Below are 12,602 nucleotides of genomic sequence, written 5' to 3'. Positions count from 1 at the left end.
AATAAGGAAGTCAGGGGAGATCTCAAGGATAAGGTAACATTTATCCCAAAATTATGTTTAAACGGTTATAGTTACAAAAAGAAAGACCTAATGGAAACACAACAAGTGCTCTTCATGATTATCATTAAGATGAGGGGGAGGGGAATAGAAGATGGAGGACTTTCTTGGTGGTTCAGTGGTTAAGGATCCACCTTGCAATTCAGGGAACTTTGGTTTGATCCTTAGTCCAGGAACTAAGATCCCACATGCCTCAGAGCAACTGAGCCCAAACACTCCAGAGCTCATGTTCTGCAACTTCTGAAATCCCCAACGAAAGATCCCTCACTCTGCAACACAGATCCTGCATGCTGCAACTGAGACCCAAAGCAATCAAATAAATAGATAAATAAATGCTTTTTTTAAAAACAAGGTGGGATTTGGGGTAAATTTTTTTGTGTGCTGTATTCTATGTCTGTGTGCTTGCGTGTTTTTTAACTCGAATTTTTGAGAATGTCAGATAACTCTCTTTTTTAAAAGCCCTCCAAGACAATTCTGATGCACAGATAGAAAATTGTTTTTCTCACCTTACATTTTAGATTCTAGATAATTCTAAATAAAGGTATCAATAATTCTGAGCATACTGAATTTGATATTTTTTAATTAAATTTTATTTACTTTAATTCTTTCCAATACTTCCATAAAATAGTGTTCTAAAGAGTCATATAAATATCTCATAATGCATTGTGACAAATAAATGATATGAAGAGGTTGACAGTCTCCTCAATAAGTGTTAGTTGTTATTAATGTATGACTCTTAATGGAGAATAAGCTATTTGACCCAGACTTTGAAAAAAGAATGGGATAAGGATGGGTATTAGTGAAAGTCGTCCAGTTGTGTCTGACTCATTGTGACCCCAGGGACTATACAGTCCATGGAATTCTCCATGCCAGAATTCAGGAATGGATAACCTTTCCTTTCTCCAGGGGATCTTCCCAACCTAGGGATCAAACCAAATGATGTGATTAAAGGTCAGATATTAGACTTTTAGGTGGGAGAAATGCCCAGCCAAAGACATGGACAATGAGCTGATCGTGAGCAAAGGCAGCTGTTCCTTTCATTTTGTATAGAGGAGAGGGAGAGGGTGGGATGATTTGGGAGAATGGCATTGAAATATGTATAATATCATATAAGAAATGAATCACCAGTCTAGATTCAATGCAGGGTGCAGGATGCTTGGGGCTGGTGCACTGGGATGACCCGGAGGGATGGTGTGGGGGTGGGGAGGTGGGAGGAGTGTTCAGGATTGGGAACACATGTACACTCGTGGCAGATTCATGTTGATGTGTGGCAAAACCAATACAATATTGTAAAGTAAAGAAAAAAAAAAAAGAGGCTATTAGGCCACAAGTTTGTTCAAGTGCTGGGAATGCATCACCTTGTTGACTGCTTTATCCTAGAATTTAGCACAGGACACAAAAGAGACGCAGATTATTTGTAGAGTGTTCAAAGTATTTTGACCACAACTAAAAGGCATCCAATTTAGTTGTGTCCTCAAATCATTCTATGACATCAGTCATCATTTAAACAAGGTGCTAACCAGAGCCATGCTAAGAAAAGACATTAACCAAGATACACTCAAGCTATCAAAATAAAATGTAATCATTCATTGGATCTGTCTGAAATAAAAACCATTTATCTGACATGGTTAGGAAATTAGTAAATTTTTTAGAATTAAAATATTCCTTTAATGCTAAAATGTTTAAATTTTATTTTAACAAAGTTATATGGAAATTATTAAATTTTTATTACAAATACTGTGGCATATAGAACAAAATTGAGCTTTTCCTTTAATGAATCTGAGTCAGTAACAGATCACACACTGTGAGCAGCAAACAAAATACCTTTGGCTAACTTAAGCAAGAAAAGTACTTTATTGGAGTGTTTTAGGTTAGTACCCCCACGTTAAAGGGAAACTGGAAGACCAACCTTGAAGAGTTAGGGACTCTGCAGTTCAAAGGAAGCTGGGGTCCACGTGGAACGGACGAACGGACCATCTATTCAGGGTACCACCACTGGATAAAACAGTTCTCCTAACTTTGAATCACTCTGCTCAACCCCCAAATTCCTGCAAGAAAACAAGTCAACTGACCTGGCTTGGAACATATGCTCAATCTTATCCAGGAGAGGAGAGGACACTTCAGTGATGGTTCCACTGGAACTGAGTACAACTTGGGAATGATAGATTTCCAAAGGAAAATCGCAATAAAACTAAACAGGTAAACACACATAGGTCCAACACAAGAGTTAATGATCGTTCTGTACATCCATTGCAATACTAGATTATAACCCAATGATGTTCTTGAAGCCTAGTCATCTATTCAAGACTACTTTTCCCCTTTACTTAATGGTCCCAGACTTCGGTATTTCTGGGGACTCTAATTTTTATAATTCTTTTATCTCTCTTTTTCTTTTGAAATGATTATTTGTTTCTTGCTCCTTTCGGTTTGCCTGATTTGGTACTTCCAATTTACCTACCTCACTACTTTTAATTTACTTGCCTCCTATACCTGGCTATGGGCTAGGAAATGAAAGAACCAAGCCTGTTAGATATCTGTTTAATGAGGCTGCAAGTGAGTATAGGTCTATGAGTAAAACACGGGTGATAAACACAGACTTGGTGTCATCTGCATCTCTGCACCCCTGCTGAAACATTTATTTTGCTAATGTTTAGTTGTTTAGCTGATTTGATAATTACTAAATGAGAAATTCTCTATAAATGGTATGCTGCCATTTTTTTAAAGGACACAGTGTTCTTTAATCTTTCATCATTTTTTATTTCATCTTCACAGTAACACTGAAAGAAAGGAAAGGGCAAATATTTTCTGGGTTTGACAACCATACAGATGGGAGCTGCAGAGAGTTTAAAGTACGTGGATGGGAAAGTGAGTGCTCAGCCCCAAGTGTCCTGATTTCCCTTCCAGAATTTAGTTAATAGATTCAGCTATGTCAATATCAGGAGATCTACAGAATCGTAGGTCAAAGGCAGCCTAAAACTCAAGGGGTCAGTAAGGGATAGAACAAGTGTGTGATATAGACAGAAAAGCACAGAGAAAATTCCATACCTAGCTGTAGAACAAGCTCAAAATCCTGAGACCCATGTAAGTTAATGGGGACAAATACAGAACAGCATAACTCAACTAAATGGAAATAAACGTAGATTTCATCGTGTAATGGCTTTTAGCAACAACTCAGATGAAACACTGAAAATACATTTAACAATTTTCAGGTGACATAAAACTGGAATGTATTACTGCTGCTGCTACTAAGTCACTTCAGTTGTGTCCGACTCTGTGAGACCCCATAGACGGCAGCCCACTAGACTCCTCTGTCCCTGGGATTCTCCAGGCAAGAATACTGAATGGGTTGCCATTTCCTTCTCCAATACATGAAAGTGAAAAGTGAAAGTGAAGTCGCTCAGTTGTGTCTGACTCTTAGTGACCCCATGCACTGCAGCCTACCAGGCTCCTCTGTCCATGGGATTTTCCAGGCAAGAGTACTGGAGTGGGGTGCCATTGCCTTCTCCGGGAAAGTATTACTAATGATTACTAAGTTATTAATTGACAGAAACAAGATTCCAGATGGAACTGTTGGCTAGATGAAATTTAACACAGATTAAATTTTTTTCTTTTATGTATGTCTGAAATTTATATTTACAGACACAGTACAGGGTAAGCCTGGCTTGACAACAGTCATAGGGATTTTGGATTACTGCAAATAAAGAAATAATAATATTGATATTTTCCAAAAGGATATATACACCCCAATGTTCATTGCAGCACTGTTTATAGTAGCCAAGACATGGAGGCAGCCTAAATGTCCACTGACAGAGGAAAGGATAAAAAGATGGGGTATATATATATACTATGAAATACTACTCAGTCATTAAAAAGAATGAATAATGCCATTTGCAGCAACATGAATGGACCTAGAGATTGTCATACTGAGTGAAGTAAGTCAGACAGAGGAGGAGAAACATCATATGACAACCCTTATATGCGGAATCTAAAAAGAAATGATACAAATGAACTTACAAAATAGAAACTCACAGACTTAGAGAAAGAACTTATGGTTGCCAGGGGAAGGATGGGGGCGGGGGGATAATTAGGAGTCTGGGATAGACATGTACACACTGCTCTATTTAAAATGGATAACCAGCAAGGACCTATTGTATAACACACGGAACTCTGTTCTATGTTATGTGGTAGCCTGAATGGGAAGGGAATTTGGGAGAGAATGGATAAATACAAATGTATAGCTAAGTCCCTTCTCTGTTCACCTGAGTCTATCATAACATTGTTCATCAGCTATACCCCAATACAAAATAAAAAGTTTTTTAAAGAGATGATATGTTTATCATTTATTGAAAACAGTGGTAGGCATCATAGTAAGTTCTTTACATAGATTAATTCTCACAACAGTTCTAAAACAATTCTCACAACAGTTTTAAAACAATTCATCAACAATATCATTATCGTAGTCCTCATGTTATACGTGAGAAAACTAAATAATTTGAGAAATAAAATGTCCAGAGTCCAACAGCTTATCAGAGTTGAAATCAGAAGTTAAACCTACCTAAATCCTTGCCTTAACCAGTATGCTGCTATTATTGTTTAAGAATAAATCCCATTAATAAAAGACTCGAGGAAGGCTCTTTGCAATGCTCACATTGCTATTGCAGTACTGTGTGCATTTTTCTGGGAATGAATAATTTTTATTTTGATCTATATATACATTTTATAAAGATACAGCAACAATTTCTCCTGAGAGCATTTGAAAGCATGCATATAAGATACAAACTAAGCAACTAAGAAGAGTTTAAAAGATGCCTTCAGTTCAGTTCAGTCGCTCAGTTGTGTCCGACTCTACGACCCCATGAATCATAAGAGATGCCTTAAAATACACCAATTTGGAACAAGACTTATGCCTGGTGTTGAGGAAGAGGCCCAGGTGTTAGATTTAACCAGACTGGATCCACCCCCCTTAACTGTGTGACCTTGCGCCAGTTTCCCCGTCTATAAAATACGCATGTTGATTCTTTCCTGCCACTACTACTGGGGGCACTGGAAACGATGCGTGTGAAAATCCTTGGTACAGCTCTACTCCCTAGAAGTAGAAGATAGCATTATTTCTGCTCTTTGCAGAAGTTAAAGGAAAATGGGCTTTACTTTGATACTAAGATGAACCTTTAAAGATGGCAGCTGTCAGAAAGATAATTAGCTACTTCAAGAAATAGTGAACTACTATTCTGGGCTGGGGAGGGGCAACTGACAGTCAATTTATTAATACATACACGCTTAGGCAAATAAGGCACTGCATCAGGTGAGGTGTTCTCTGAGGCCCCTTTTAAAGCTGAGATTACACCGAGGAAACCAGAATTGAAAGAGACACATGTACCCCAATGTTCATCGCAGCACTGTTTATAATAGCCAGGACATGGAAACAACCTAGATGTCCATCAGCAGATGAATGGATAAGAAAGCTGTGGTACATATACACAATGGAGTATTACTCAGCTGTTAAAAAGAATACATTTGAATCAGTTCTGATGAGATGGGTGAAACTGGAGCCGATTATACAGAGTGAAGTAAGCCAGAAAGAAAACCACCAATACAGTATACTAACACATATATATGGAATTTAGAAAGATGGCAATGACGACCCTGTATGCAAGACAGCAAAAAAGACACCGATGTGTATAACAGACTTTTGGACTCAGAGGGAGAGGGAGAGGGTGGGATGATTTGGGAGAATGGCATTGTAACGTGTATACTATCATGTAAGAATCGAATCGCCAGTCTATGTCCGACGCAGGATACAGCATGCTTGGGGCTGGTGCACGGTGATGACCCAGAGAGATGTTATGGGGAGGGATGTGGGAGGGGGGTTCATGTTTGGGAACGCATGTACACCCGTGGTGGATTCATATCAATGTATGGCAAAACCAATACAGTATTGTAAAGTAAAATAAAGTAAAAATAAAAATTAAAAAAAAATAAATAAATAATAAATAAAGCTGAGATTATGAATAAGAACACATGTGCTAGGGAACCCTGCTCAATGTTATATGGCAGGCTGAATGGAGGGGAGTCTGGGGGAGAATGGATACATGTATATATATGGCTGAATCACTCTGCTGTCTATCTGAAACTCTCACAACGTTGTTAATCAGCTATACTCCAACATAAAATGAAAAGTTAAAAAAAAAAAAAGAACAGATGTACTTTCTTCCATCTCCCAAAGGTGCTGACTAACCAGCAGTAGGAAGCGTGCTTTAAGCTGCAGCAGTGGGGTGAGAGAAGCACATGGAGAAACTCTTGTCACCATCTTACCCACTCTCCATGGGCTCAAAGATGAACTCTTTTCAGAAGTCTGGCAAACTAAAGGGCTATTTGTAATTCCGGGTTAGCAAGAAATCTTTGTATTGTTAAGCATCAATGATGGTTTTATATATATAAATAAAATATGGGCTTCCCTGGTGGCACATTGGAAAAGAATCTGCCTGCCAACAATGCAGGAGATGCAAGAGATGCAGGTTCGACCCCTGGTCGGAAAGATCCCCTGGAGAAAAAAGTGGCAACCCACTCCAGTTTTCTTGCCTGGAGAAGTCCATGGACAGAGGAGCCAGGCGGGCTACAGTCCATGGTGTTGCAAAAGAGTCAGATATGACTTAGCAACTAAACAACAACAAATATATATGTGTGTGTGTGTGTGTGTGTGTGTGTGTGTATAGGTGATAGATAGATGATACAATATCCACAGCTAAATGACCCAGAGAAATATAGTTGAATAGTGTGAAAACAGAAAAGGAAAGGACAGAAGGCATGACCTCACATTCACTTCTTTGGCTCCTGCCCCCTTCGCCTTCTCCCAGATGACAGCCCTGTTTATAAATTACAGCATCTCATCTGAGTTGCTTCATTTTACTACCTCACACTAACACACCATTGGTGAACTGATTTTGTCCCTTTTGTTTTTGATGACTGTTTGGGAGATCCTCATATTTACACCATGTTTTGAAGACCTTAGTTGCTCTTTGCTTTATCTTCTGAGCCAGATTTCATAGTAGCGTCTCTATTTACAAAGGCAGAAAAAAAGTTTTACTAGATTACTAAAGTCTGGGAATTCATCTGGGATGACGAAAAACAGTAATTGCAAACTGACCTCAAGTGCTGGGGACGAGTTCCAAGCATTTTGTTTACCAGTCAGAGAGATGAAATCTACCTCTTTGATGTTTTCTGCCTGACACATTTCTAGCCAGCCTAAGGTAAAATGATGAGATTTTTCTCATATCACAGGATGCTTGGGAATTTTTCACAGTATGAAATTTATTAAAGTCAAAATATACTCTGTCCCATGCTGCTCCTCCTGCCTGGAAATGTCTTCTCTTCACTATTGGCAAGACCATTTTCTATTTAGCCTTCAAGTCTTTGCTTAAAGATATTACTTCCTCATACAGCCTTCCCTGTATATCTTGCATTAAAGCTCTGTGTCCCAGACCTTCATAGTACTCTTCCATTATTCTTCTCTGTCTCCTCAATAGTTATAGTTATGTTAATAAAGAATAAGCAGTGGTTGGCATATGGTACGTGCTTGATAAATATATGTTGAATGACTGCGTGCCTGCTAAATTGCCATGATATTAAATCAAAGAAAAATAACTCAATGTTAAATTTCTAAGAAGGTACGCCTCCTCTAAACGTTAAAAGTCCAACTTAGCTCCTCATTACTGCCTTTTGCTTGTTTCAACTTTGGTCCATATCTTACTGAAAAAGTGAGACAATATGGAATTTTATTTGTAAATAGTTTCTGTTTGAAAACATGATTCTCTGTTTGCCCATCAAAGATTTGGACAAAGGTCTTTCAGAAAAACAAGTCAACCAGATCATTTTTTACTAGCCACGTGGGCAAAAGCAATCATGCACAAAGGTCACAAGCAAGGCAAACATTATAAAGGCACAAGACCAGCCACAATTTTGTTACTGCTTTCCCTAATACTTCCTGGGGCTGTATTGTCAAGATAATGGTTTGGGGAAAAGTGAAATTTTAAACCAGACTGTGGGCATATTGAACCAATAGAAGTGGTTTCCAGTTCACCTCAAAGATTAGCTTTTTGGTTTTTTGTTCATTTGTTTTATTGGCGTATAATTGCTTTACAATGTTGTGTTAATTTCTGCTGTACAACAAAGGGAGTCAGCTATACTTATACAAATGTCCCTCCCTCTTGGATCTCCCTCCTACCTCCTCCCACACCCTACCCATCTAGGTCTTCACAGAGCACCGAGCTGAGCTTCCTGCACTGTACAGCAGGTTCCCACTAGCCTTCTATTTCACACATATTAGTGTGCATAAGTCAACCCAATTTTCCAGTTCATCCCACCCTCCCTATCCATCCCGTGTCCATACATCTGTTCTCTGTGTCTGAGTCTCTATTTTGCTTTTTGGTTTTTCCATACCCTGACCCTGTAATCCTATTCTTACTATAGATTTTTGAAGTCAGGGACCAAGTCCACAATGTTCTTCATTTTACATTTTTTTCCTAGCACAGAAAGTGAAAGTGAAGTCGCTCAGTCATGTCCGACTCTTTGCGATCCCATGGACTATAGTCTACCAGGCTTCTCTGTCCATGGGATTTTCCAGGCAAGAGTACTGGAGTGGGTTGCCACTTCCTTCTTTAGGGGATCTTCCTGACCCAGGGATCGAACCCAGGTCTCCTGCATTGCAGGCAGACGCTTTACCCTCTGAGCCACCAGGGAAGCCCCAATAAGCAATCGCTGAATAAATGAATGGATCCTACCATAAGTATAATTCTCCTTGCACAGAAGCAAAGTAAGTATAATCAAAGCAATAAGTGAACCAGTAATTCCATTCTTGGGTACATATCTGAAGAAAAACAAAAACACAAACTTGAAAAGACACACGTACCCCAAGGTTCACAGCACCATTAATTACAATAGCCAAGATATGGAAGCAACCTGAGAATCCTTCAACAGATGAATGGACAAAAAAGATGTGGTACATATATTTACAGTGCAATATCACTGAGCCATAAAAAAGAAAGGAACTTTGCCATTTGCAACAGCATGAAGGAATTTGGATGGTACTATGCTAGTGAAATAAGTCAGATAGAGAAAGGTAAATACTATATGTTATCACTTATATGTGGAATCAAAAAATTAAAACAAACTAGTGAATATAACAAAAAAGAAACAGACTCACAGATATAGAACACAAACTAGTAGTTACCAGTGGGGAGAAGGAAGTGAGAAGGAGCAAGTAAGGGTAGGAAATTAAGAGGTACGAACTACTATGTATAAAATAAATAGGCTACAAGGATATATTATACAGCACAGGGAATATAGGTAATATTTTATAATAACTTTAAATCAAGTATAACTTTAAAAGTTGTCAGTCACTATGTTGAACACCTGAAACTTATGTAATGTTGCAAATTAACTATACTGCAATAAAAAATAATAATTCTAAAAAAGCAATAAATAAATAAATAGAAACCTTTATATCAGTGGGCAGTTTGGTTGTAAAATGGTAGCTTTTTAACCCAACATTACTTGATTACCAATCATCACAAGTATTGTTTTTCTTTATCACCACTTACAAAGAACACTATGGGAATTGTTTTCAAGAGCTGTTTCTAAACCTCATTTTGGAAAGACTGTCTTGAGCATCACTTGTATCCTGTTTACTGCCCCCAAATGATTATCAGATGTCTCAATTATCCACTTTCATCATCATAGTTGACTTCAAATAGTCCTTGATAATGTTCCCAATTATTCAATTATTACAAAATACTTTGGGCATTTTTGTAGTATGAGTGGGACCCATTCCTCATGCCGTTGTTGGATATCAAGGATGATCATCATTTAAGTTTTCATGTAAAGTTTAATTCCTATTATATACAAAAGTTTTCATTATAAATTTTAATCTTCATTATAAATCATAAGCAATTTTGGATTATCAGTGGTAAATCACCACAACTAAAATCAGATGTTTTTCTCTGTTGGCTTGTTTGCTAAGGAACCTAGGGATTAGAGAGAGCCCCACCAGGGACTTACTCTATTCCTTTAGAACTTTATGAAGTTGCTAATGGTTGCTGTTATTAATAAATGCTCTTTTGTAGTGTGGAAATGAAATTAGAGCTGCTCTGAGTTGCCTTACTGGATAGAACTAGAACCAATGAGTGGAAAACACCTACCTTAATTCATTGTTAGAAAAGACCAGCCAACCATTAGCAAAATTCTACTTAAAATACATAGCTGCTAGTTTCCTGGCCTCTAGCTTTTGTGCTTTAATCACAATGGAAGGAGCTTATCATAAATCCTAGAAATGATATATTATCTCCTTAATGGTGGTGGTAAGGTGAGGGTAGTTATTTCAGCCTCCTGTGGGCTATTAAAAAGCAAGCCCTAGAACAATAAGAGTTTGAAATATAATCCTTTTGTTTAGGGAGAAATAATGCTCATCATTAGTGCTTGATGAGCCGTTAGTGCTCGTCTAATGGCCCAGTAGAATGTGAAGAGCTTCAAATAAAAATTGTGAACTAGAATTTAGGGGAAAGGACGCCTGAGGGAGGGTGAGAAGGGACAGCCAGGAAGAGAGGAAAATGTTTTGCCCCTAAACAAACTTTTTTCATTTTGTTAGCTGTGCGGTGTATTTCAAAAGGCTCCTGGCTGAGTCTGACCTAATCTTACATCAAATATCACTGCTGTGTGCTGAGTGCACAGGTCAGGCATGGGTTTCTCCCTTTTGGCAGCTCTGGATCAGGGCAGTAATCCTTGGAGGGGTTCAAGAGGTACGGAGAGAGGAGTGAGAATGAGAATGAATGTATAGTTTGCTTACTGTTATAAAGCTGGGGTTGCCCACAGGAGCTGATCTGACAGGGCCCACGTGGGCCAGCACAGCCCAGTTAGAAAGGTTATGCACAAATCTAGTAACTACAAATGGGCGCACGTGCACACACACACACACAATTTGGCTGATTGCAATAATGAACACTCTCATCTAAACCCAATTATTCAAACTAGACTCAATATATTAATATACTCTGCTTTCTCTTTGTGCCTAGAAATTCCAGGTGTTAATGTCACATTTCTCCATATAGTGCCTGGTTTCTGCTCTGTGGTTTTTCGAGATGACCTAGAGATAGTCATCTGTTGCCAGCAGCTTCAAGTCCAAATGCCCAGTCCCAACATAATCTAGCTCCAACATAACTTTCTAGCGCAGTAACTTCTCTTGATGAATCTCAATCATCCAGTCCCCTAAACACACCCTGTGATGTTATAGCTCTTGACCTTTACTTACTCTACTAGCCATCAGTACCACCCAGCTATCTTTGTTTGAAACTTTTAAGAAGCTTAGGCATTTATTCCCACAGATTGGTCTTGTCATAGCCAGGACATAGACTAAATCCACATTTTATATACAACACTCTGGTTACTTGAGATTAACCTGCCTGGCTCAGTAGAGCCCAGGTTTATAAAGAGTGGTTGCAAACTGGCAGTGTGACAACCATATTTACAGAATTACTTCTTTTGGCACAGTTTGGGTACGCATGATATTTAACAAAAACTTTCTAAATTAGTTGCCAATGTTAAAAAGGTAGACCATTCCACATTATTATTTTTTAAAACCTGAATTTACAGCTTCTTTTAAAATATCAGGAAATAAGGCATCTTAGCTTACCTTCCTGAATAGCAAAAATCAGCCAGCACTGATCGAGTAGCCACTGTCTTCTCATCTGAGGTTCATTTCTTTTATTTGCTACAGCTCCTCGTGCTCCCACATTCCTTTTTTTATATATTTATTTGCCCATGTCAGATCTTAGTTGCAGCATGCAAGACCTTCATTGCATCACATGGGATTTTTGTGGCGAACGGACTTGGTAGTTGCAGCACACGGGCTTCAGTCGCTGTGACATGTGGACCAAGCTGCGTCACAGCATGTCTGATCTTAGTTTCCTGACCAAGGGTCAAACCCATGTCCCCTGCTTTGCAAGGCAGATTCCTAACCACTGGACCACCAGGCAAGTCCTAGCAAAAATTTCTTATAACCAACTTGCTTTACTCATTTAGTCCACCTTACTGGATGTTACAGGTATTTGAGTTTGAACATCACCACCTTTTGCACCAAGGAACTGTTAAATGTCATCCTCCAAAACAGTCTACTCTGTAGAGTTACAGCCCTTCCCAGGAAGAGCAATGAGACAGCAAAACAAAACAAGCTGCACATCCTATTTTGGTTCAGTCCTTCTCCCAGCAAAGGTCATCTCCTTCCTCCCACACCAGAGAGAAATATAGGTACCAGCCCAATGTGAACTGTGTTCCAACTCTCTTTTTTCCAAGATTGTGAGACAAAACTATTACTCCTCTTCTAGTATCCATTATTACTGTCAACTTTCTATTTTAGAATCATTTTAGATTCACAGAAAAGTTGCTAAGATAACACAGGTTGTTCCCCCAGACCAAGTTTTCACTGTTATTAATAGCTTAGTATGGGTCATTTGTGACAACTAATAAATCAATATTAATACATAATTATGAACTAAAGT

General features: G+C 38.6%; 1 protein-coding gene across 3 annotated transcripts in view; it reads right to left on the bottom strand.

Annotated features, from left to right (window-relative positions):
* LEPR (leptin receptor) overlaps positions 1 to 12,000 on the bottom strand; it is a 160,481-nt gene extending 148,481 nt beyond the window's left edge. Inside the window, exon 1 of one of the 3 annotated variants that reach the window (XM_069593900.1) lies at positions 11,738 to 12,000. Coding sequence is in view for 2 of the 3 variants with exons in the window: in XM_069593911.1 (XP_069450012.1) it covers positions 11,738 to 11,792 (55 nt within the window). In the remaining variant the exon portion in view is untranslated. The remainder of the gene's footprint in view (positions 1 to 11,737) is intronic. The other 2 variants (XM_069593911.1, XM_069593885.1) reach the window with 2 other exon arrangements.
* Between the last annotated feature and the right edge of the window lie 602 nt (positions 12,001 to 12,602).

Source organism: Ovis canadensis, chromosome 1 (genome assembly GCF_042477335.2).
Source record: "Ovis canadensis isolate MfBH-ARS-UI-01 breed Bighorn chromosome 1, ARS-UI_OviCan_v2, whole genome shotgun sequence".
NCBI lineage: Eukaryota > Metazoa > Chordata > Mammalia > Artiodactyla > Bovidae > Ovis > Ovis canadensis.
The sequence above is the reverse complement of the archived record's forward strand: the minus strand, read 5'-3'. Positions and strand labels throughout refer to the sequence as shown.